Source organism: Nerophis lumbriciformis, linkage group LG24 (assembly GCF_033978685.3).
Source record: "Nerophis lumbriciformis linkage group LG24, RoL_Nlum_v2.1, whole genome shotgun sequence".
NCBI lineage: Eukaryota > Metazoa > Chordata > Actinopteri > Syngnathiformes > Syngnathidae > Nerophis > Nerophis lumbriciformis.
In genome coordinates this window covers 7,164,964-7,192,500 of record NC_084571.2, presented here as the reverse complement: position 1 = coordinate 7,192,500, position 27,537 = coordinate 7,164,964, and the positions used below count along the sequence as shown (strand labels likewise).

General features: G+C 41.9%; 1 protein-coding gene across 6 annotated transcripts in view; it reads left to right on the top strand.

Annotated features, from left to right (window-relative positions):
• LOC133620178 (RNA binding protein fox-1 homolog 3-like) overlaps positions 1 to 23,348 on the top strand; it is a 1,135,173-nt gene extending 1,111,825 nt beyond the window's left edge. For 5 of the 6 annotated variants that reach the window (XM_061981452.1, XM_061981455.2, XM_061981451.2 and 2 more), the window contains one exon: positions 22,424 to 23,348. In XM_061981452.1, the coding sequence (XP_061837436.1) occupies positions 22,424 to 22,471 (48 nt within the window). In that variant the 3' untranslated portion in view covers positions 22,472 to 23,348. Of the gene's footprint in view, positions 1 to 1,474; positions 2,375 to 22,423 lie in introns of those variants that run through there. The other variant, XM_061981456.2, reaches the window with a different exon arrangement.
• The last annotated feature ends 4,189 nt before the right edge of the window (positions 23,349 to 27,537 follow it).

Genomic DNA, 27,537 nt, shown 5'->3' with positions numbered 1-27,537 from the left:
GACGTCACTTTCAACCTGAGAAATAACAGCTACCAACCATTCACGAAACCCAACACAACACTCCAATACGTGCACCATGACAGCAACCACCCACCCACCACCACGAAAAGAATACCTACCGGAATCAATAAAAGGCTATCGATGCTGTCATCTAGCAAAGCTGAATTTGACCAAGCAACCCCCCCGTACCAAAAAGCCCTTGATGAAAGCGGATACAATTTCACCCTCACCTATGAACCCACGCCAGGAAACCAGCCAAAAAAGAACAGAAAACGAAACGGCATCATCTGGTACAACCCCCCATACAGCAAAAACGTCTCAACTAACATTGGACACAAATTCCTCAACCTGATTGACAAACACTTTCCCAAAGACAACAACCTAAGAAAAGTATTCAACAAGAACAACATCAAATTGAGCTACAGCTGCATGAACAATATACGACAAATCATCTCAAACCACAACAAAACAATTGCAAATGAGCCGTCGACCCCCAGTCAGAACGACTCCAAAACCAACAAAGCATGTAACTGTCGAAAGAAACCTGATTGCCCCCTCAACGGGGGATGCTTACAAACATCAGTTGTCTACCAATCTAAGGTAATACGCAAGGACATTAACACATCCGACACATATGTAGGATTAACCGAGGGTGAATTCAAAACCAGATGGAACAATCACAAGGCTTCTTTCAGGAACAAAAACCTGCGAAATACCACAGAACTCAGCAAACACATTTGGGACCTCAAAGACAATAATGTTGAATATTCAATAACATGGCAAATTCTTGCATCCAGCACACCTTACAATAGTGGTAATAAAAGATGCAACCTATGCTTGAAAGAGAAACTGTTCATTATCTACCGTCCAGACCTGTCATCCCTCAACAAGCGCAGCGAAATTGTAACAACATGCCGCCATAGACGGAAACACCTCCTAGGTAACACATGAACCAATCACCACGCCCCTAGGCCAGCCTGTACCCACCCACTCTGTGCCCTATATAAACCATGGTATGCGAATGCTCCCATTAAAATCTCCTGACGATTGAGGGTACCCCCCTCATGAAACAGGCCTGTAGAGATGAAATAGTCTTGTGATTTTTTTCCCCCACACATACATATATATATATATATATATATATATATATATATATTATTTTCCCCACCAATCACTTTTCATTTAGACAAGATCTCAAAGATGTATTTACTTTACATTGTGTTCCTGTTAATGATATACATTTTTTTAAATAATTAAGTATCAAAAATATCAATATTTTGATTTGAGAATGGATATTAGAACATAAAGATATTTCAGTATCGGTCCGGACATCACTAGTTGTTATTGCACACATTCCCTCCCGCATGTCGATTGGCCAGCTTGCACTTCCTGTGAGAAGAAAACAAAGGCATGGAGCGCAGGTGCGCGGTGTGCCGACTATTCACCGTGTCCTCGCTTGTCTCCTTGTTTGCAGTAAATAGACAAGGAAGCTGTACTCGGTATTGACGGACATCACAGACGAGAGCGACGGCGAGGAGAGCTAGCTTTAAGAGAACAACAACCAGGCTGGCGAGGGAAGACGGGAGGCGTACAAAAGTGGCGGCGGCGGCATCAAAGCAGCCTCAAAAGTTGACAGATGGAGCGAGCCACTTTCCACCAGGGAGCGGCCATCTTTGTGCCAGAAAGACAGCAAGAGGATGAGACGTGTCCCGTTCCGATAAAACATTTTATTTTTCTATACTTTTGTGATTTCCAATGGTACAAAGTGTGTATAAAGGCGTATAAATATATATATGTACAAATGTGTTTTTATGTTTTTGGGAGATGAACAGTCGGCCCTCCATGCTGATGGGGGAGGAGTGAGGAGGAGCTCCGCCTCCTCACTCCTCCTCCTCCTCAAGGCCCGGCCCCTGTCGCCGGGAGGACGTACAGTCTTTCTATGCTTCCTGGAGTCAAAGGTCAGCCCACTTTCTTCCTTCCTTTTGGCGACGGCGATGCTCCTCCTTTTTTTTGCTACCGCCCCAGGATGCTGTCGTGATGTCACTTCCTCTTGGCAGCACACCCCTCCCCCACCCCCTTCCTGCTTTACAGCGACGGGCGAGCCCCGCCCCCAAGGACTCCAAAGTCGGTGGCCGTCTTTACTTAGCTTCGCCCCCCCCCCCCATGCCAACAGACTGGTTGTTGGCGGCGTGTACCGGCACGGACTGGGAGGAGCGAAAGGGTCGGGGGGGACTGTTTGGCTGACGTGCGTATTCTACGAGTGTCCATTTGCGTGTTTTTCGGGCTTTTCTTTGTTTCTACAGGAGGAAATGTTTCTACGAGGCGTCGCTGTAAACGTGTTCAAGAAGAATGTTGGTTCAGTTCTTTGAATGTACTTCAGTGTCTCGACTGTATTCTTTGGCTGTACATAAATATATATATAAATATATATATATACATACATATCTATTCTATGGGCTGTGGTGATGTCAGGGAGTAGAGGGGGCGGGCAGAGAAGCCCCCTTTTAGAGTTCAGTCCCCGCCCCCCGAACCCTGCCCCGCCCACCTTCCCACTAAATATGCCCGTGCTATTTACTGTACCATGTGATCATGTGTTCTCTGATTGGACGTGTGACGGTGATTGTGCCCCCCTGCCCCCCCCCCCTTCCTCCCTCACGCTCACCTCCTCCATCTATGTGATGTTGGGATTTCAGCGCCCCTCCCCCCCTACGCCCCCGCCCCCGTCGAAGCGCTCTAATTAGATCCGATTTATCGCTTTTCCTGTCCGGCCGACCCATTGTGGGATTTGAACGCGCGGCCTCAGAGCTCTTTGATCAGGAGCCAGCGGGGGGTGCGGAGGCATACCGGCCCAGATTTAGGACGCCCGCCGCTGCCGAGGAAGCGCTCGCTAACGCCCGCCTAGTCCGGCGGCGGTGCACCGGGGCGTAGCGGGGTGGGGGAGAACTCGCAGCGCTTTGTTTCTAGACGCTTCCAACGTGGTTTACGCTCCAACCTTCCATCTTTTGATTGACAGCTGGTTCCGGCTTAAAGCAAATGAATCAGGGCTCCTCCTCGTCCTCCTCTTCCCTCGTGCAATCTTCCTGTGTAGTGCAAAGTCTCTCTTTGTGAAGTTTTAATCGGCCTTGGAGTTCACCGTCGCGCCGTCACATGACTCATCTGGCCTACTTGCAACTCCGAAGGCCCGCGGCGGCGGGCTGGAGTTTTACTTTGAAGGGAACTTCCTGCGAGGAGGAGAGGGCTGGCTGGTTGATCCGCTCGTCAGGCAGAGATGAAGAACCACAGTTGGCGCGGTGCGACCGCAGATGATCTATGCACGCGCACGTTCTACGAGACTGTTAGCGACAGATCCAAAATGGACGTTTCCGCCTTGCTTTGTTACACAAACCGACGCTGGCTCCCTTGGCGAGTCTACTTTCTTCTTTTGCAAATAAAAGAAGCATTCGCATTTGCTAGGCTAGACTAGTTGTTCACGTAGCAGATGTTTGGGATTTTAGCCAGTGTGTAGTAGAGATTGACCAATTATAGGCACCGATATTTGGCATTTTGACGTCTATCGGTATCGGCCTTTTTTATTCTTTTTTTTTACTACAACAGAAACACATCAGCAGATAATATACAGGTAAAAGCCAGTAAATTAGAATATTTTGAAAAACTTGATTTATTTCAGTAATTGCATTCAAAAGGTGTAACTTGTACATTATATTTATTCATTGCACACAGACTGATGCATTCAAATGTTTATTTCATTTAATTTTGATGATTTGAAGTGGCAACAAATGAAAATCCAAAATTCCGTGTGTCACAAAATTAGAATATTACTTAAGGCATCACCCAACCAACCATCACCCAACCATGCAAATTTTGCATTTCCTTTGGAAATCGAGGTCCCAGAGTCTGGAGGAAGACAGGAGAGGCACAGGATCCACGTTGCCTGAAGTCTAGTGTAAAGTTTCCACCATCAGTGATGGTTTGGGGTGCCATGTCATCTGCTGGTGTCGGTCCACTCTGTTTCCTGAGATCCAGGGTCAACGCAGCCGTCTACCAGCAAGTTTTAGAGCACTTCATGCTTCCTGCTGCTGACCTGCTCTATGGAGATGGAGATTTCAAGTTCCAACAGGACTTGGCGCCTGCACACAGCGCAAAATCTACCCGTGCCTGGTTTACGGACCATGGTATTTCTGTTCTAAATTGGCCCGCCAACTCCCCTGACCTTAGCCCCATAGAAAATCTGTGGGGTATTGTGAAAAGGAAGATGCAGAATGCCAGACCCAAAAACGCAGAAGAGTTGAAGGCCACTATCAGAGCAACCTGGGCTCTCATAACACCTGAGCAGTGCCAGAAACTCATCGACTCCATGCCACGCCGCATTAACGCAGTAATTGAGGCAAAATGAGCTCCAACCAAGTATTGAGTATTGTACATGCTCATATTTTTCATTTTCATACTTTTCAGTTGGCCAACATTTCTAAAAATCCCTTTTTTGTATTAGCCTTAAGTAATATTCTAATTTTGTGACACACGGAATTTTGGATTTTCATTTGTTGCCACTTCAAATCATCAAAATTAAATGAAATAAACATTTGAATGCATCAGTCTGTGTGCAATGAATAAATATAATGTACAAGTTACACCTTTTGAATGCAATTACTGAAATAAATCAAGTTTTTCAAAATATTCTAATTTACTGGCTTTTACCTGTATATACCCATATAATACCAGTATTTAGTATTAAATAGGGCTGTAAAACAATACAAATATTTAATCGCAATTAATCAGTTTGTTTATAGTTAACTCAAAATGAATGGCAGTTGTCATTAGTAAGTAGTGGCTCACCAAGTACCACCTCAGAAAACTCTCGGCTCTCCAAGTACCACCAGATTGACCATCATTAAAATACAGTGGAATAGTAGGCCTAAGTATTCATTGAAAACAAGGCAGAAGTTTGCTGTGACATTACATACAACGACCCCGAAAGGGACAAGCGGTAGGAAATGGATGGATGGATTACATACAGTTTAAATGTACTGAAATTATTATTTTGGGCATATCACTAGATAGAACCCACGAACCAAATTAGAGAATCACTGCCCTGGAGGGATCATTTTCAAGTTGTTTTATGACTGGACAACAAGTTTGAGTTAATGAAATATATATATATATATATATTTTTTAAACATTTTGCTTTTTTAAACAGCTCAATACAAAATTGACATAAATACGCATTTAATGAGAATTTAAAAAAATACCTGCAGTTTGTTGGTGTAACCCCGACAGATGTTATATATTACAGAATTTGTATTTGTGCCGTAGGAGCACTTGCATTCAGAGGAGGAGCTACACTTCCATGTTTATTAGATACCAGTTTCACGCATTATTAACACAAAATGAGGATTGTTACGCTCATGTTTTGAATGTCAAAGAGGTTTGGTAAAGTAATCTGTGATATTTCTACCTGAATAAATACTTCTGATATTCTGTACATGACATGTTGTACAAGTCAATGGAATTCATATCTCTGCATGACAGTCTCTGAACCTTCTCTAATTACTAATAAAATGTAACAATAGTTCTGGTAAGCATTCTGCAACTGTGCAGTATTAGTCAGAACAGTTATAAAACAATATACAAGTTATTTCTATCTGCCAAAAAAACATGTACAGTATTTAGGTAGAAATATCACACATTACATTAAAAAAACATCTTTGACAAAGCATGATTGTAATGTAAAACAATTTTTAATTGTTTTGGTAGTAAGACCGGAAGCGAAGCGTAGCGCTATTATTGTGTGATTGGTATATAAAATTGACTTTAGACTTCCTCCCTACAGTCTTTGTTTCTTTTCAGCTTTTATTCCAGTTTACTAAAACAATTCAAGTAACAATCTACATTTTATGTTATTAATGCACGCAATGTAATGTAAACACGGACGTGAAGCCCCTCCTCTCCATGGCGCACCAGCAGGCGTTCGCTCTAATGATGTCGTCTCACGGCGATTGAAGATAAAAAATCGTCTTGTCTTGTCGGTAGAACGACGCTGTCATGGTTTTGGATCTGAGATTTCCGTCATGTCCCTTTTCTTTGTACATTTCATTAACTGGACGCCATTACATTTCCTGCGCTATGGAATGGACCGAGGGTCAAAAAGGGTGCATGCAATTATCACTGTTAAAGGGACTTGTAGTTAACGTGTTATTATCGTTAACAGCCCTAGTATTAAAAAATAATACTTAATGAATTAGGCCCGTGTGACCTGCATGGAAAAGTTCCTTCTTTTCACTGCAACAATGACCCGTAACTCTCCCTGAACAGGTGCGGTATAGCTCGGTCGGTAGAGCGGCCGTGCCAGCAACTTAGAGGGTTGCAGGTTCGATCCCCGCTTCCGCCATCCTAGTCACTGCTGTTGTGTTCTTGGGCAAGACACTTTACCCACCTGCTCCCAGTGCCACCCACACTGGTTTAAATGTAACTTAGATATTGGGTTTCACTATGTAAAGCGCTTTGAGTCACTAGAGAAAAGCGCTATATAAATATAATTCACTTCCCTCCTGCAGTGCTGGTCTGTTTATATGCGTGGGAATCAGTTTTTGTCCTCCCGTCTTCCCGGTTCTGTTTTGTTTGTTTTGGCTACTGCGGCGATGGATTCGCTCTGTCCGCAACACTCGGAGCTTGAGCTCATTAAAAAAGCGCCGCGAATTTCATGTTCCCGCGATTCAATCAAATAACGCGACAGAAAAGATATCTCTGCCAAAAATCCAAACTTTGTGTAAATATCTTGACAAATAGGATATTATTATATAAGTAAGGAAGAGCAGGCAGCAGCTCACAGATTCTCATACTTTCTGTAACATCCAGGAAGAAATGATGTCAACCAGCTTGAAAAATGTCCCAACAGCCCAGAATTGTTTTTATTTAAATGTTCACAATATTTCAAGGTTCCTCACAAGGAAACCTTACAATGTATTAAATCCATCAACTGTTATAAAATGGTATAAAGTTAAATAGATGACGAGTTTTTGTGATGTAGGGAAATGCCATATTTTTACCAATTTTCCAAAGAAATTTGCCAAATATTTGTTTTCCTAAAAAAAAATAATGTTAAAAAAACAACTTAACGCCTTGTCCAGCTGTTTACTGACATGTACTATTCCTGTTTAAATAACTTTTACTGCAAAGGAATATTGGTTATCCAAATATCAATCAATCAATCAATCTTTATTTATATAGCCCTAAATCACAAGTGTCTCAAAGGGCTGCACAAGCCACAACGACATCCTCGGTACAAAGCCCACATACGGGCAAGGAAAAACTCACCCCAGTGGGACGTCGATGTGAATGACTATGAGAAACCTTGGAGAGGACCGCATATGTGGGTAACCCCCCCCCCTCTAGGGGAGACCGAAAGCAATGGATGTCGAGTGGGTCTGACATAATATTGTGAGAGTCCAGTCCATAGTGGATCCAACATAATAGTAAGAGTCCAGTCCATAGTGGGGCCAGCAGGACACCATCCTGAGCGGAGACGGGTCAGCAGCGTAGAGATGTTCCCAGCCGATGCATATATTAAATATAATAAATATTGACTACTAATAATCGGTATCGGCCCTGAAAAAACCATATTGGTCGATCTCTAGTGTGTAGTTGGTGTATAAATGTTAGTGCTTTTAGAGAGGGACTTAAAGCTTATTCAAGTAAAAACTAAAGTGACTTCCTTTTCATTTTCTTGTGATTGGAAAAAAAGGAGTTTTGTTGCAGAAAATCCAACAAGAACTAATTGTTTGATTACATTCAAAGCTTTCAGTGATTGTGCAGAAGGCACATTTCAAAATGAAGGCGTATAATTCTCTGTCCCGTGAGGCTTTGCAGCATATTTCCATTGTAAATAACGACGTGGTTGTTCGTGATCGCCGTTCTTCCACTTTTGTAGCTGCACAAAGAGCTGGTGGCGCTTCGCGTGCACAACACACACTGTGGTTGGCCATCTCTGCCCCGCCGCCCCCGCCCCCTCAGCTGGGGGGAGGCGGCGGCGCCTTCATAGCGGTCAACCTGGTCCAGATCTTCCTGAGCACAAATGAGTCCCCCAACATAGCCGCCCTCCCCACCTGTCAAGTATGTGTGACCCTTTTTGTACTCCTGCTGTTCTGTACATAATGACACCCCCGCCCCCCCCCATCCATCCCTTCAGGAGAAAAAAAAAAAAGTATTGTATTTTGTTCAAAAACGACAAAATTTATTTATAATGATTTTTTTTATCTATCTTTATCCGTTTTGTAAATGTTCAAGGTAAATACAGTTTTAAAAAAAGTAAAAAATGTAATGGCTATATTGAAAGGTTAAAAAAAAAAAAAAATGTCTCTAACGTCCCCACCCCTCCTGCCTCCCTACTTTGTGTTTTTGTTTTTTTCTCTTTCTGTATGCTTCTCTTTACGTGCTTCAGATGAAGAGTTCTATTTATTATGACATTAACGTTATTATAATTATGACTAATTATTAATATCATCTTCCTCATTATGACCATGAATAAACTTGTCTACTTCAACCTCAGTGTCTGCGCTTCTTCTGTTCAGGCTGTAATTATCGTCACGCGACATCAGCGTGTCACTTGGATCAGGCGGAGCGGCCCCGCCCGCAGACCCATTTGTCTTAGGCCCGAGCCGGCCCACAACCACCCCACCCTCCTCAGGGCTTACAAGATGGAGAGCACCTGTCTGGTGCAGCGGCCGGCATGTCCACAAGTCGCGTAAAGGCAAAGTCCGAGTGAACAGTCATGCAGGACACAAATGTAAACACCGTATTTTCCGCACTATATCGCCACACCCACCAAATTTTAGAAGAAAAATATGCTTTTGCAGATATTAGTCGCACCGGACAATAAGCCGCAGATATATACAGTGGGGCAAAAAAGTATTTAGTCAGCCACCGATTGTGCAAGTTCTCCCACTTAAAATGATGACAGAGGTCTGTAATTTTCATCATAGGTACACTTCAACTTTGAGAGACAGAATGTGGAAAGAAAATTCAGGAATTCACATTGTAGGAATTTTAAAGAATTGATTTGTAAATTATGGTGGAAAATAAGTATTTGGTCACTTCAAACAAGGAAGATCTCTGGCTCTCACAGACCTGTAACTTCTTCTTTAAGAAGCTCTTCTGTCCTCCACTCGTTACCTGTATTAATGGCACCTGTTTGAACTGGTTATCTGTATAAAAGACACCTGTCCACAGCCTCAAACAGTCAGACTCCAAACTCCACTATGGCCAAGACCAAAGAGCTGTCGAAGGACACCAGGAAAATAATTGTAGACCTGCACCAGACTGTGAAGAGTGAATCTACAATAGGCAAGCAGCTTGGTGTGAAAAAATCAACTGTGGGAGCAATTATCAGAAAGTGGAAGACATACAAGACCACTGATAATCTCCCTCGATCTGGGGCTCCACGCAAGATCTCATCCCGTGGGGTCAAAATGATCATGAGAACGGTGAGCAAAAATCCCAGAACCACACGGGGGGACCTGGTCAATGACCTACAGAGAGCTGGGACCAAAGTAACAAAGGTTACCATCAGTAACACACTACGCCGACAGGGAATCAAATCCTGCAGTGCCAGACGTGTCCCCCTGCTTAAGCCAGTGCATGTCCAGGCCCCTCTGAAGTTTGCCAGAGAGCACATGAATGATACAGCAGAGGATTGGGAGAATGTCATGTGGTCAGATGAAACCAAAATAGAACTTTTTGGTATAAACTCAACTCGTCGTGTTTGGAGGAAGAAGAATACTGAGTTGCATCCCAAGAACACCATACCTACTGTGAAGCATGGGGGTGGAAACATCATGCTTTGGGGCTGTTTTCTGCTAAGGGGACAAGCCGACTGATCCATGTTAAGGAAAGAAGGAATGGGGCCATGTATCGTGAGATTTTGAGCCAAAACCTCCTTTCATCAGTGAGAGCTTTGAAGATGAAACGTGGCTGGGTCTTCCAGCATGACAATGATCCCAAACACACCGCCCGGGCAACGAAGGAGTGACTCCGTAAGAAGCATTTGAAAGTCCTGGAGTGGCCTAGCCAGTCTCTAGACCTCAACCCCATAGAAAATCTGTGGAGGGAGTTGAAAGTCCGTGTTGCTCGGCGACAGCCCCAAAACATCACTGCTCTCGAGAAGATCTGCATGGAGGAATGGGCCAAAATACCAGCTACTGTGTGTGCAAACCTGGTAAAGACCTATAGTAATCGTTTGACCTCTGTTATTGCCAACAAAGGTTATATTACAAAGTATTGAGTTGAATTTTTGTTATTGACCAAATACTTTTTTCCACCATAATTTACAAATAAATTCTTTAAAAATTCTACAATGTGAATTCCTGGATTTTTTTTTCACATTCTGTCTCTCACAGTTGAAGTGTACCTATGATGAAAACAGACCTCTGTCATCATTTTAAGTGGAACAACTTGCACAATTGGTGGCTGACTAAATACTTTTTTGCCCCACTGTATACGTTGTAAAATGAGTTATTTACAGAGAAAAATATTGTAAATGTTTATTTACATACCTTAATTATTTCCAAACGGTGTCTGTAACACCGCAGTAAAACGGCTGATCAAACAAAACAGAAGTCTGTTTTAAGTCTATGGTGACGCCTTGGTGGATTTACGAAACTGAAACAGTACAACAAGAATGCCCTTGTAAGTTAATAATACGAACAAAGACACATATTAGTTCATGCTAATGACGCTAACTTCGTTTCATTACGATAGCACGTACAAATATGCATGAACACACTCCTAAAGACATCACATATGGGGGGGTGTTTGAGATATTTTGTAAAACTTACAAACGTTGTTTGTGTTAGAGCCATTTCGGACATATTTGCACACATTTCTTATGTTTACAAATCATTCTTTGTTTAAAGTAAATTTGATTATACGTTTCCAGTGAGGGTTGGACTCCGCCAAGGCTGCCCTTTGTCACCGATTCTGTTCATAACTTTTATGGACAGAATTTCTAGGCGCAGTCAAGGCGTTGAGGGGATCCGGTTTGGTGGCTGCAGGATTAGGTCTCTGCTTTTTGCAGATGATTTGGTCCTGATGGCTTCATCTGGCCAGGATCTTCAGCTCTCACTGGATCGGTTCGCAGCTGAGTGTGAAGCGACTGGGATGAGAATCAGCACCTCCAAGTCCGAGTCCATGGTTTTCGCCCGGAAAAGGGTGGAGTGCCATCTCCGGGTTGGGGAGGAGATCTTGCCCCAAGTGGAGGAGTTCAAGTACCTCGGAGTCTTGTTCACGAGTGAGGGAAGAGTGGTGAGATCGACAGGCGGATCGGTGCGGCGTCTTCAGTAATGCGGACGCTGTATCGATCCGTTGTGGTGAAGAAGGAGCTGAGCCGGAAGGCAAAGCTCTCAATTTACCGGTCGATCTACGTTCCCATCCTCACCTATGGTCATGAGCTTTGGGTTATGACCGAAAGGACAAGATCACGGGTACAAGCGGCCGAAATGAGTTTCCTCCGCCGGGTGGCGGGGCTCTCCCTTAGAGATAGGGTGAGAAGCTCTGCCATCCGGGGGGAGCTCAAAGTAAAGCCGCTGCTCCTCCACATCGAGAGGAGCCAGATGAGGTGGTTCGGGCATCTGGTCAGGATGCCACCTGAGCGCCTCCCTAAGGAGGTGTTTAGGGCATGTCCGACCGGTAGGAGGCCACGAGGAAGACCCAGGACACGTTGGGAAGACTATGTCTCCCGGCTGGCTTGGGAACGCCTCGGGATCCCCCGGGAGGAACTGGACGAAGTGGCTGGGGAGAGGGAAGTCTGGGCTTCCCTGCTTAGGCTGCTGCCCCCGCGACCCGACCTCGGATAAGCGGAAGAAGATGGATGGATGGATGGATGACTGTATATATTTGGTATTTTGCTATATTATTGGTATATAGTTTAAAATGTTGTCTTTCACTTCCTATCAATGTAGTTGTGCTCTATTAGATTGCTCTGTTTAGACTTGGTGTCATAAAGTGCCGGTAACTGTCATAAATTGTCAGCAACTGCCGTAAATGTGACAATGTTTTGTTTTGGAAAGGTCGAACAGGGCATGGTGCAACAGCTTTTTTGACTGTGTTTAAATGTGTTAGACGTATGCAAATTTGACTCGACGTGTTTGTGCTAACGTCATCTGTATTACTTTTTGCTATTCTTGTTACCGTTCGTCAGGAAGAAAAGTGAAAATAAACCCTGTCATTTATTTATACTTTGGATCGGCATCAGCCTGTTGTTATTGTGGGACGCAGGAACAGCTGATCAAAAGAAAACCACGCGTCAGAAACTTTATGCCCTGCCGAGCTTGGATTGATGAATGGATTATTATTTCAAGCAGAAACGCTATGGACGGTTTTACTTCCACTTCAAGGCATTAAAACAGGAAATAGGTCTGGGCGATATGGCCTTTTTTTAATATCTCGATATTTTTAGGCCATGTCACGATACACGATATATACAGTATCTCGATATTTTGCCTTAGCCTTGAATGAACACTTGATGCATATAATCACAGCAGTATGATGATTCTATGTGTCTACATTAAACATTCTTCTTCATGTTGCTGCTTCTTGATCTTAGCGCTGCTTTCGATACCGTCGATCATAATATTTTATTAGAGCGTATCAAAACACGTATTGGTATGTCAGACTTAGCTTTGTCGTGGTTTAACTCTTATCTTACTGACAGGATGCAATGCGTCTCCCATAATAATGTGACCTCGGACTATGTTAAGGTAACGTGCGGAGTTCCTCAGGGTTCGGTTCTTGGCCCTGCACTCTTTAGTATTTACATGCTGCCGCTAGGCGACATCATACGCAAATACGGTGTTAGCTTTCATTGTTATGCTGATGACACCCAACTCTACATGCCCCTAAAGCTGACCAACACGCCGGATTGTAGTCAGCTGGAGGCGTGTCTTAATGAAATTAAACAATGGATGTCCGCTAACTTCTTGCAACTCAACGCCAAGAAAACGGAAATGCTGATTATCGGTCCTGCTAAACACCGACATTTATTTAATAATACCACCTTAACATTTGACAACCAAACAATTACACAAGGCGAATCAGTAAAGAATCTGGGTATTATCTTCGACCCAACTCTCTCCTTTGAGTCACACATTAAGAGTGTTACTAAAACGGCCTTCTTTCATCTCCGTAATATCGCTAAAATTCGTTCTATTTTATCCACTAGCGACGCTGAGATCATTATTCATGCGTTCGTTACGTCTCGTCTCGATTACTGTAACGTATTATTTTCGGGGCTCCCTATGTCTAGCATTAAAAAATTACAGTTGGTACAAAATGCGGCTGCTAGACTTTTGACAAGAACAAGAAAGTTTGATCATATTACGCCTATACTGGCTCACCTGCACTGGCTTCCTGTGCACTTAAGATGTGACTTTAAGGTTTTACTACTTACGTATAAAATACTACACGGTCTAGCTCCGTCCTATCTTGTCGATTGCATTGTACCATATGTCCCGGCAAGAAATCTGCGTTCAAAGAACTCCGGCTTATTAGTGATTCCCAGAGCCCAAAAAAAGTCTGCGGGCTATAGAGCGTTTTCTATTCGGGCTCCAGTACTATGGAATGCCCTCCCGGTAACAATTAGAGATGCTACCTCAGTAGAAGCATTTAAGTCCCATCTTAAAACTCATTTGTATACTCTAGCCTTTAAATAGCCCCCCTGTTAGACCAGTTGATCTGCCGTTTCTTTTCTTTTCTCCCTGCTCCCCTTTTCCTTGAGGGGGGGGGGGCACAGGTCCGGTGGCCATGGATGAAGTGCTGGCTGTCCAGAGTCGGGACCCGGGGTGGACCGCTCGCCTGTGCATCGGCTGGGAACATCTCTACGCTGCTGACCCGTCTCCGCTCGGGATGGTGTCCTGCTGGCCCCACTATGGACTGGACTCTTACTATTATGTTGGATCCACTATGGACTGGACTCTCACAATATTATGTCAGACCCACTCGACATCCATTGCTTTCGGTCTCCCCTAGAGGGGGGGGGTTACCCACATATGCGGTCCTCTCCAAGGTTTCTCATAGTCATTCACATCGACGTCCCACTGGGGTGAGTTTTTCCTTGCCCGTATGTGGGCTTTGTACCGAGGATGTCGTTGTGGCTTGTGCAGCCCTTTGAGACACTTGTGATTTAGGGCTATATAAATAAAGATTGATTGATTGATTGATTGATACTGCATTAATATATGCTCATTTTAAACTTTCATGCAGAGAGGGAAATCACAACTAAGTCAATTGACCAAAACTATATTTATTAAACAGTTATTAAGCAGTGGCACAAACATTCATGTCATTTCCAAACAGAAAGTGCAAGATTGTCAGAGACATTTTAAAACAAGCTATTAGTGCACTTTTGTGCATGATGTCACTAAGATGACTAATCAAAACAACACTAAATTAAAGTGCACTTTTTGTACAGAACGCCACTACAATAGTTTAAAACAAATAAAGTGCACTTTTGTGCATGATGTCGCACAAGAAATTTCAATAACTGTCAAATAAAAATGAGCTGCATAATAGGAAATCAAATTGTGTACGTCCTTCGTTATGTGGTAGGTTCCTACGGACGTTATCTCCTTATGTCGTGGACTATTTTTTTCATACGGTGTTGATGTGGAAATGGTTGCCTCGGCATTTTGTTGGTGTGGCACCGAACGGAGATGTTGACATGCAGAGTTTCAAACACTCTTCGTTCTCTAGCAGGTGACTTTTCCAATGATGCTACATATTAGCAGTAATGCTACTTTTTGTAGCAACGCTTTTGCCCCGCACTTGACAAATTACGGTTGTCTGTTCGACATATTCCCACTTGAAGCCAAACCACCGCCAGACGATGGACCCCCTGCTGTTTTTCTTAGGAATTAATTCTTCCTTCATTTGTTACCAGATTTGCACCTTCTTTCTCTCGTATTACCACTCGCAACACAGCTAACGTTACCCATGCTGCTACCTCTCTGCTCCGCGAGGGCGTATACGTATGTGACGTATGTAAGAAGGTGCGCTTGTTTAAGTCTCTGTGAAAAGCAGAGACTAGAAAGAGTGAGAAGAGCCTGTAGTGTAATGCCTGCAGCTAAAAGCAACTGCATGAGAACGTATACTCGAATATCACGATATAGTCATTTTCTATATCGCACAGAGACAAACCCGCGATATATCGAGTATATCGATATATCGCCCAGCCCTAACAGGAAGTACATTTTCAACCCGCAACACCTGCAGTGAGTAAGCTCATCCAAAAGATGGCGCCACAGCACAAACAATAACACACCTTTTCAATGTCTCTGCTTGAGTTTAATAAAAACTATTGAAAACAAAACATAATGGCCGTCAGCGAAGAAAGATCCATAAATGAGGGGGTCAAAGCGTAAGAAAAAAGTAACAGCTCATAGCCCGGAATTTACAGCGCTTGAAAAGATGTCATCGTATGCTGCTTCTATAGCCAAAATAATCATGATTATTTGTTTTACCAACATTGTCTGTAAATGTCAACAATAAATAGCAAACTGTGTACACTGCATGTGTACTTAGTTGTGCTAATGCTGGCATGGTAGTACTCAGTGCCGGCCCAAGCCTCCATGGGGCCCTAAGCAAAATTTGATTTTGGGGCCCTCTATTTCTGCCAATAATATATAAATAATATATAAACTCATTGCGGCTCTGGCAGTGTTGTTTACATTATCCTATTGTCAGCCTGGCATGTCTTTACAAATGACATGTCATTTATAAAGATATAGGGGTGGCCCAGTTAAGAACATAAATAATACCAATGAATGAATGAATGATGTCCAGAGTGCCACATATGGTTCCTAATCTTAAAATGTAGAAAACATTCAGCTACAAGAGTGGCCTGGGGTTGAACAGTCCAAGTGATAAAGCTTTGTATTTACAGTAAAAGTGTCATCTTGTCTCATCAGTCTTGTACATATTAGTCTTTAATTACTAGTTTATATTTTTAGTTAATTGTTCATATTTAATGTTTACTTTGTACAAAGAGAGCGCAGTCTACTGAAGTTAAATTCCATGTGTGTTAAACATAACTGGACAATAAAGCTGATTCTGATTGACTTTATTATTTTTGGTAACAAAAACCTGAAACAGCAATGTGCAAAAATGTTGACCTTAAATTGTGTTTTTGTACAATAATATATCTTTGATCATTTGGAAATCATCAGTCAGACTCGTACATGCAAAAAATAAAAAATAATAATTTTTTGTTAATTGCTTTTGGGGGCCCCCTGGTGGCCGCGGGGCCCTAAGCAAGCGCTTAGTACGCTTATGCCTTGGGCCGGCTCTGGTAATACTCTCCTCAACCGTTTGCTTTTATTGTCAATTACTGTAAACAACGATGACAATATTTACCATCTTCTTCTCTCCTTATCCAGGGATGTGAGCAGCCTTTGAGACAACAAGAGGAACATTTCTAGCAGCACAAAGTTCTGCCACACGAACACTGAAATCACGTTTTTAAAATCAAGACTACATTTCCTGCAATTGGGTGGATTTTCTACACTATTTTACTTGTAGATTTACTTTCATCTACCAACCTCTTTTGGCTGTCTTTTTGACACTTCCATATCCCATGTACCGTATTTTCCGCACTATAAGGCGCACCGGATTATTAGCCGCACCTTCAATGAATGGCATATTTCATAACTTTGTCCACCAATAAGCCGCCCCGGACTATAAGCCGCGCCTACGCTGCGCTAAAGGGAATGTCAAAAAAACAGTCAGATAGGTCAGTCAAACTTTAATAATATATTAAAAACCAGCGTTCTAACAACTCTGTTCACTCCCAAAATGTACGCAAATGTGCAATCACAAACATAGTAAAATTCAAAATAGTGCAGAGCAATAGCAACATAATGTTGCTCGAACGTTAATGTCACAACACACAAAATAAACATAGCGCTCACTTTCTGAAGTTATTCTTCATTCGTAAATCCTTCGTCTTCGGTGTCCGAAGTGAAAAGTTGGGCAAATGTGAGATCCAAAATGGCCGGTTCCGTCTCGTCGAAGTCATCGGAGTCAGTGTCACTGTTATCCAGCAGTTCTGTGAATCCTGCCTTCCGGAAAGCTCGGACCACAGTTGTGACCGAAATATCTGCCCAGGCATTTACGATCCACTGGCAGATGTTGGCGTCGTCTGGCGCTGCCTCCGTCTTAGTGAAGGTGTGTTCGCCTTCTGTCATCCATTGTTCCCACGCAGTTAGCAGTCTAGCTTCGAATGCCCTGTTGACACCAATATCTAGCGGCTGGAGGTCTTTTGTCAATCCACCCGGAATGACGGCGAGTATTGAATTAAGCGCGTAAGCGTGTCTCTTAATGTGCTGTTATGAGCTAGCAAATATAACAACTACACTACCCAGCATGCAACGATAGTTACGAGCATGCGCGGTAGCCCTGAGAAGCGTTGTATGCTGGCAGTTAGAATGTGGTTATGAGCACGCTGTGAGTAAACGTTGAGAACTCAGTTAACACGCCTCGTCTGCATTATTTATAATTAGACAGACAACACACTTAATAGGAGCCATTTTGGGGTCTTTACATAAACACACAAATGGAAATGAAACGTCACATATCCCAGCATGCACCGCGCGCTTCTTCTTCTTCCGGGGGCGGGTGGTTGCTTACAGTACAAGAAGAAGCGCTTCCTGTTCTATGGGGGCGGGTGCTTACCTTGGCGGTTGCTTGCGTAGAAGAAGAAGCGCTTCCTGCTCTACCGGGAAAAAAGATGGCGGCTGTTTACCGAAGTTGCGAGAACGAAACTTTATGAAAATGAATCTTAATATTTATCCATATATAAAGCGCACCGGGTTAAAAGCCGCACTGTCAGCTTTTGAGTAAATTTGTGGTTTTTAGGTGCGGCTAATGGTGCGGAAAATACGGTAATGTACCACACAATTTTTACTGGATCATTTACTAACATTATCATCATTGAAAATGTCATGTAAAATTCTATAACATGCATGCAAAGAACTCTGAAAACGTTTCCCATTTGGCAACTTTATCCTGTAGCCACGCCCCTTCGGGTAATATGCTTCCGGTGTTGTGAACTCTGTTTACAAACAGTCACGTCAAAAATATACCTTCTCGCTGGCTACTAATAAATACTCTACAACTACAACTAGTTCAGAAGTAACAGGTAATCATCCAAATATGATTAGCAGCAAAGTGGACAGTTGTCAACGTTGTGGCTCGGAGGCGACAACATGTAAGCTAGCTAGATGGTTAGCTAACTAGCGAGCTTGCTTCGGTGCTGCTGAACGTCTCCCCGTCCTGCAACTCACTGCGGGGTTTAGTCAAGAGGAACAGCGAACAATCAACACATTTTGTTTACACCCTATTTTTATTGATGTCATAGAGCTGGCCCAATAAAACGATATCAATATATATCGCGATAGACATGTCATCGATATCAATATAAAATATATATACCGTATTTTTCGGACTATAAGGCGCACTTAAAATCCTTTCACTTTCTCAAAAATGGACAGTGCGCCTTATAACCCGGTGCGCTTAATGTACGGAATAATTCTGGTTGTGCTTACCGACCTCGAAGCAATTTTATTTGGTATATGGTGTAATGATAAGTGTGACCAGTAGATGGCAGTCACACATAAGAGATACGTGTGGACTGCAATATGGCGCCAGTAAACAACACCAAAACTTTAAATGTTCCATTGAAAATAGAGAACATTACACACAACACTCAAAAATCAGTCAAAATGTTTTAGTATGACTTTGAAGCCGCACCGCTTGATGGATCGTTGGCCCATTACGGCTACCGTAGTCAGAGATATAAGTATTACTATGGTGTGTGTATAAGGACCGCAAAATGGCACCCATTAGCAGACATATTATCTGCCGTTTTGTTTCACAATATTTTGCGAAACCAACTTTTTTTTACCTTTTGATACCTGCTGATGTGTATTTGCGATCTGCGTAAGTCCTGAAAATTTGCGCAGGTCCGCCACTGTAGTCCATACCGATGCTGTAGTAAATAAGCTATCTTCTTGTTATAAAGTATTCACCCTCTGCTGTTGACATTTCTAATATAAAGTAGTGTAAAGTTCTAACTTATATCTCGCTATGGAAGCGCTAAAAACTACCGGTGTGGTGAGTTTACATAATTTACCCAAGGAACTTTAGTTATTAGAGAGTTCCGGTCGGACGGTTTTTCACGGGACAAATTTCCGGCGTTGTTGTTGCACTAGTGAGCCACGGATGAGGAGATGCTGCTCTGTTGTTGATTTAAGTAAAGTCTGAATGTCATTAAAACAGTTAACTCCATCTTTTGACAATTCTTCCACTCCCGTCCTTGCACGCTACACCGCTACAACAAAGATGAAGGGGAGAAGACGCTGCCGAAGGTGAGCCACGTAGGTAAGACCTCCCACAACGGCGCATCCTGAAGCGACTGTCAGAAAGCGGCTTGAAGATGATCTGTAAAATATAATCTATGCAACATTTTGACCAAAGAACCACCATAACATGTTATGTAGAACACAAGGAAGTGTTTTACATTTAGAAAAAAATCATAATATGACCCCTTTTATAATCCGGTACACCTTAAATATGAAAAAATATAAAAAAATAGACTATTCATCGGCAGAGCGCCTTATACTCCGGTGTGCCCTATGGTCCAGAAAATACAGTATATATTTTTGGTCGGAAGAAACCGGAAAGAATGAAGCACGCTGATCCTGCAGAATAGGAAGTGGTCAGTGAGCAACGGGAGGGACATGCTAAACAGCCAATCATGTAACAGTAACAAATATCATGTTTGGTTGCGTCATCTCGCAGTTCCGGAGTGAGGAGAGAAACTAAAGGTGAGCGCTGCAGAGAGTAGAAATTGTGGATAAAACAGGAAAAGTTACCACCACAGTATGGCAGAATATACTGTAACAAATGTGCTACTTTAAAACAGTAAGTTTCTTAAATAATAATTACTGCATAACATATATTCATGTCCATACTTAAGTGCGAATAACAGACCAAAATAGATGTTAGACAGATCACGTAACTTTCTGGAAGTAAACCTGCAAGAAATTATTGTTCTCAGGTTTTTCTCTGTTAACATGTTCACACTGCACTATTTTGTTACACTTTATTAAGCATTTTTTACGTGTTCCTTCATTTTGAACCTTAAAGAAGTTATTAAGTGTTTATTGTGATTTTGACTTTTTGTTTTCCTTTCTGCCTTGATAGCTGAGGGCATTATAATCAGGAGAAGGTTACAAATCAAATGAAAATATTAACATAAAAAATGTTTTTCCCCTGGTCAATATGTTCCATAGGTCACAAAAAAAATATCAATAATTATCAATATCGATCAATATAAAAAACTTGTATTGTGATACAGTTTTCAGTCATATCGCCCAGCCCTAATAGAGCAACTCTCATAGGTTCCATTGTAAGCGGACTTTTGATCGCATTTATTTACTACTTAGAATGCATTTTAAAAATATATATATATATGTATGTCGTCATATATTTCAATATGATTGCTATCGATAGGCAAAATCAATAAAAAAAAAAGTTCAGTTCCCCTTTAAATGTGTTCATTTAGCTACTTTTATGCCTGAAAATTTTAAAACAAAAACAAACAAAAAAACCTTAAAATGTGCTTAAACATGCATATTTTTGACTACTAACACGCCATAGTGAGGAACACATACGACCTTTAAGTAAATTGATAAAGACAAATACATGATCAAAAACTGGGATAGAGTTAAAGCACCACGTGGCAAGGGACTGTACTCTGTTCTATACCGTGTTAGCTACTTGCGTTGCTAGCAAACAATAGCAATTAAAGATAAGACTGCTCGTGTTTTTGGAGATTATACTAATCAACAGTCACTTTTATTGCAAATGTTGAGAAGAAGTGGTTCACAAAGGTTGGCAGTACGTCCTCTAAAGCAGGGGTGCTCACACTTTTTCTGCAGGCGAGCTACTTTTCAATTGATCAAGTCGTGGGGATCTACCTCATTCATATATATAATTTATATTTACTTATTTATGAAATATATGTTTTTGTTAACAAGTTAAAGATGTTTAATGATAATGCAAGCATGTTTAACACATATAGTTAATATTGTTAATACATTAAAGGTGTTTAATGATAATACAAGTATGTTTAATACATATAGTTAATATTGTTAACAAGTTAAAGGTGTTTAAAGATAATGCAAGCATGTTTAACACATATAGTTAATATTGTTAACAAGTTAAAGGTGGTTAAAAATAATACAAGCATGTTTAACACAAATAGTTAATATTGTTAACAACTTAAAGGTGGTTAAAGATAAAATAAGCATGTTTAACACATATAGTTAATATTGTTAACAACTTAAAGGTGGTTAAAGATCATACAAGCATGTTTAACACATATAGTTAATATTGTTAACAATTTAAAGGTGGTTAAAGATAATACAAGCATGTTTAACACATATAAATTCCTTTCTTTCATGAAGACAAGAATATAAGTTGGTGTATTACCTGATTGTGATGACTTGCATTGATTGGAATCAGACAGTGGTGATGATAACGTCCGCATTTTCGAATGGAGGAGAAAAAAAGTCCTCCTTTCTGTCCAATACCACATGAAAGTGGTTGGTTTTTGGCATCTTATTTGTCCAGCTTCCGTACTCCTTTGTATACACTTTACAAGAAATACATTGTCGGCAAACTCCGTAGCTTGCTAGCTTGTCCACGCCAGCTTTCTGAGACTCTTATTTTGGTAGCACAGGCAGGATGAAGCAGAGCTTTTATTGTGCAACTGTGCAGTCGGTCTTTGGAGTTTTTGATGACAGGTACGGCGCCAGAGTCTGTTGAAATAAAGTGTTTCTCGCCTTCCAGTCTGTAATTTTAATGGAGCTGGCAGCAGCCAGCGTCATCTCAGAAGACCCTCGGGTGCTGTGAATGTCAATCAAGTGACGAAAGTGACGTCATAGTGAAGATTTATGATCGCTCATTTTTAGGACTATTTTTTTAATGCCTGGCTGGTGATCGACTGACACACCCTCCGAGATCGACCGGTAGATCGCGATCGACGTAATGAGCACCCCTGCTCTAAAGCATCGACACCGGAGTTATTGGCGAGACTTTAATGACTGCCAGGTTTGTATTATTTAAAGGTGCAGGTCGAACTATGCAAGAAGGTTTGACGCCTGTGTAGATTATACCGCAGAAGCATAAACCAGGCTAAAGAATAGGACAGTGAAAAGTGAAGGAAGAAGTTACAGTGATAAGGTTTTACTTTGAGTTGATCAGTCCTCCATCTCTTGTGGACTGTTTTTCCGAGAGAACAACTAAAGGTTAAAGCCAATGATTGTCACACACACTAGGTGCGGTGAAATTATCCGCTGCATTTGACCCATTCTCACAGGGGAGCAGTGAGCAGCAGCGGAGGCCGCGCCCGGGAATCATTTGGTGATTTAACCCCCAATTCCAAACCTTGATGCTGAGTGCCAAGCAGGGAGGTAATGGGTCCCAATTTTTATAGTCATTGGTATGACTTGGCCGGGGTTTGAACTCAAGACCGACCAATGTCAGGGCGGACACTCTACAGTCTTTTCACACGTAATAAGCTTTTTTTTTCTCTATTTCACTCTTATAGCACAGTGTAAAAATGTTTACTCAAAATAGTAATATAATAATATCATTGCAGCTCAGTTGTTTTTAAACATGTCCTTTATTTTGAAATGAAAAAACCGACAGAATGGTTCCCAAAACTTAAAGAGAAACTGCACTATTTTGGAATTTTCCTTAGCATTCACAATCCTTATGTAAGACAAGTAATGATTTTCTTTATTTAATGCATTCTAATTTGCATAAAATTTGAATGGTAACAAGTATGAGGTGGCTTTTACGCCCATAAAACCCCCTAAAAACCATCCCAAAACCACTGACGATACTCCATTTACATGTGGTGACCTGAATATTAAACAAGTATTAGCGTTATAATAAACGCTAACGCTGAGGAACTACATTTAGCAACGCCGTGATCACAGAGCGCTAACTAGCTTATGCTGCTAAATTGACATACTGAGCTGTTGCATCGCCTCTGAGTTGGTGAAAGTTTGTGCTAAATTATGAATAATGCCTATCACTTGTAGATTCGCTAAAAGACAAAGTAATAATAATTTCAAGGGACTAAGATCCTTAGTAAATTGAGATTTAGAACAGTAAAAATTGAAAAAAGCATTTCAATCAGAGGTGTTAGTTTATGGCACACACTTGATAGTGGAAATAAACAATCTAAATCTTTTTCTGTATTTAAAAAAAAATCATGATGAAAATATATTTAGAGTAAATTATTGTTTTAATGGGGCTTCACGGTGGCAGAGGGGTTAGTGCATCTGCCTCACAATACGAAGGTCCTGAGTAGTCTTGGGTTCAATCCCGGGCTCGGGATCTTTCTGTGTGGAGTTTGCATGTTCTCCCCGTGACTGCGTGGGTTCCCTCCGGGTACTGCGGCTTCCTCCCACTTCCAAAGACATGCACCTGGGGATAAGTTGATTGGCAACACTAAATTGGCCCTAGTGTGTGGATGTGAGTGTGAATGTTGTCTGTCTATCTGTGTTGGCCCTGCGATGAGGTGGCGACTTGTCCAGGGTGTACCCCGCCTTCCGCCCGATTGTAGCTGAGATAGGCTCCAGCGCCCCCCGCGACCCCAAAGGGAATAAGCGGTAGAAAATGGATGGATGGATGGTATTGTTTTAATGTTTGTTTATTTGGTTGTACATTATGAAAATGAAAAATGATCTTAGTATAATTTTGAGTTGAACAACAAATGTTGCTGTGTGAATAGGGGGCAGATTCTATATGTTGATACTTCCGTCAGCTCCTTCTCATTCATGATTTATTTTAATATTTTGTTGATTGTTTTTTTTCTTGTTTGACTTTTAATGAATGAAATAAAAACAAATGTGGAAATGAAAATGGAAAACTTGTATGGTGCAAGATTGTGGCCATTTTCTTTTCTCACTGGCACTCATCGAGGGCGGACGCTCCCCTTTCCTCTCCCTTATCTCTCCTGCTTGCTTCTTTGTCTTGTCTTAACTTTCTTGTTGCCTCTTTTTGCACTGCTCTCCAAATCTAAACATTGGAACTATTTAACTGGCCTCAATGAAATTGACAAGATCTTGGGTTTGGGGGAACCTGCTTGTCGTGACGGAGCGGTTGTTGCTGGACACACGACGGACTCTTGGGAGAAGAAGGAGTGCTGCGTGCCTGGCGACCCTTTCAGTCGAGGACGTGAAGATATCCACCTATTCGGAATTATGACAACAGGATATCTGCTGATTGGAGTAAGCGTTGCTCTGGTTTGTCAACAAAGTGGAAGTTGCTGGCAGTCTTCAAAGTACCCCAAAGCTGCCACAAATGATTGGAGGGTGCGGGAAGAACTGTGGACACTGTGATTTGGATCACATCGGACTGTCTGCCCCGCAGGATGAATTTTGAGGATCAGTCATAGACAATTTAGAGTGAAAAGCAAATTTTATTTTCGCTCGCATACAAAAAGATTCTAACTTGGACTGTTCCCCTGAAGGACAGTGCGGCAAAGACACAACAAACTCCCTTCTTGTCTCTCATGGACACACACCTGTTGTTAACTTTGGACTGACTATCGGCTGCACAACATTAAGGCCGCGGAACAGAGACACGCGGCAGGCACACACACATGTATCCACAAAAAACATACGCCACACACACATACCCCACCCCCAATCCAACGCCCTTGACGCAAATCCCATAGGGGTGATGGACGGATGGGCAGCGCCGAAGAGCTGGAGCCCGCCACCATGGCTCCCCACTCCCTCCCCTCTGTTGCTAGATATCTCGAGATGTACGTTGTAATATGTATATGTGCTTTGCTATGGATCTTTTTTTTTCCCTTAGGAGCCCAGTCTAGATTGTATTTTTTTACTCATCCTTCCCCAGTGTTTACCTTTTTCCCATCTTTTACGGGGCGCCTTGTGGCGACCCATCAGCGTTCCTGTTCTCTAACCCTGTACACTGTTTGTTTGTCTAATCTTGAATGGGTTTGTGCTGAAAACAAAGTTCTGTTGTACTTGTGCAATGACAATAAAGACCTACCTAACTATAAACAGAGCAGTTGGTCAACTTTGTCATCCAATTTAGACCCAGAGATGGCGAGAAAGACACGAAAAGACGCTAGTTTGCGACAACTTTTATTATTATTTTTACCAGCAGAGGCTTATGATTATTTCTTCATTCTAAACAGGAAGATATAAACATCCCATCAGTTGGCATCACAGTGAGAGCAGACATCGTACAGTAAGTATAGGTGGGACTCTATATCTATATGATTACGATTCAGGAGCTACGATTTGATTAAAAATCGATTATTCATACATCTTTAATTAAAATATATTGATGCAGCTTTAAATGTATTTACGTTTCACTAAATAAGCGTTTATCACTCACAAATTCAAAAAACAATGCATTAGGAATAAGAAACAGTTATTCCCACATGTATTAAATGAATGAAAATGTGTGCAAAACTGGAAGATAAGTGCCCTAAAATAAAGGAGCTAGTCTGATCTTTTGAGGCAGCAGTCAGCCCATTTTTTTATTTACAATAAATACAGGTAAAAGCCAGTAAATTAGAATATTTTGAAAAACTTGATTTATTTCAGTAATTGCATTCAAAAGGTGTAACTTGTACATTATATTTATTCATTGCACACAGACTGATGCATTCAAATGTTTATTTCATTTAATTTTGATGATTTGAAGTGGCAACAAATGAAAATCCAAAATTCCGTGTGTCACAAAATTAGAATATTACTTAAGGCTAATACAAAAAAGGGATTTTTAGAAATGTTGGCCAACTGAAAAGTATGAAAATGAAAAATATGAGCATGTACAATACTCAATACTTGGTTGGAGCTCCTTTTGCCTCAATTACTGCGTTAATGCGGCGTGGCATGGAGTCGATGAGTTTCTGGCACTGCTCAGGTGTTATGAGAGCCCAGGTTGCTCTGATAGTGGCCTTCAACTCTTCTGCGTTTTTGGGTCTGGCATTCTGCATCTTCCTTTTCACAATACCCCACAGATTTTCTATGGGGCTAAGGTCAGGGGAGTTGGCGGGCCAATTTAGAACAGAAATACCATGGTCCGTAAACCAGGCACGGGTAGATTTTGCGCTGTGTGCAGGCGCCAAGTCCTGTTGGAACTTGAAATCTCCATCTCCATAGAGCAGGTCAGCAGCAGGAAGCATGAAGTGCTCTAAAACTTGCTGGTAGACGGCTGCGTTGACCCTGGATCTCAGGAAACAGAGTGGACCGACACCAGCAGATGACATGGCACCCCAAACCATCACCCAACCATGCAAATTTTGCATTTCCTTTGGAAATCGAGGTCCCAGAGTCTGGAGGAAGACAGGAGAGGCACAGGATCCACGTTGCCTGAAGTCTAGTGTAAAGTTTCCACCATCAGTGATGGTTTGGGGTGCCATGTCATCTGCTGGTGTCGGTCCACTCTGTTTCCTGAGATCCAGGGTCAACGCAGCCGTCTACCAGCAAGTTTTAGAGCACTTCATGCTTCCTGCTGCTGACCTGCTCTATGGAGATGGAGATTTCAAGTTCCAATAGGACTTGGCGCCTGCACACAGCGCAAAATCTACCCGTGCCTGGTTTACGGACCATGGTATTTCTGTTCTAAATTGGCCCGCCAACTCCCCTGACCTTAGCCCCATAGAAAATCTGTGGGGTATTGTGAAAAGGAAGATGCAGAATGCCAGACCCAAAAACGCAGAAGAGTTGAAGGCCACTATCAGAGCAACCTGGGCTCTCATAACACCTGAGCAGTGCCAGAAACTCATTGACTCTATGCCACGCCGCATTAACGCAGTAATTGAGGCAAAAGGAGCTCCAACCAAGTATTGAGTATTGTACATGCTCATATTTTTCATTTTCATACTTTTCAGTTGGCCAACATTTCTAAAAATCCCTTTTTTGTATTAGCCTTAAGTAATATTCTAATTTTGTGACACACGGAATTTTGGATTTTCATTTGTTGCCACTTCAAATCATGAAAATTAAATGAAATAAACATTTGAATGCATCAGTCTGTGTGCAATGAATAAATATAATGTACAAGTTACACCTTTTGAATGCAATTACTGAAATAAATCAAGTTTTTCAAAATATTCTAATTTACTGGCTTTTACCTGTACATTGACCCTAGTGTGTGAATGTTGTCTATCTGTGTTAGCCCTGTGAAAAGATGGCTACTTGTCCAGGGTGTACCCCGCCTTCCGCCCGAATGCAGCTGAGATAGGCTCCAGCACCCCCGCTCTTGAACGGGACAAGCGGTAGAAAATGGATGGATGGAAATCGATTATCTATTATTGACATTTTGTAATCGATTTTAGAATCGTTCATGTCTAAATTGCGATGCATCTAAAATTGTTTATTCCCCCGCACCTCTAACAGTAAGTGAGTATTTTATTATTTTGGTTAGCAATACTGC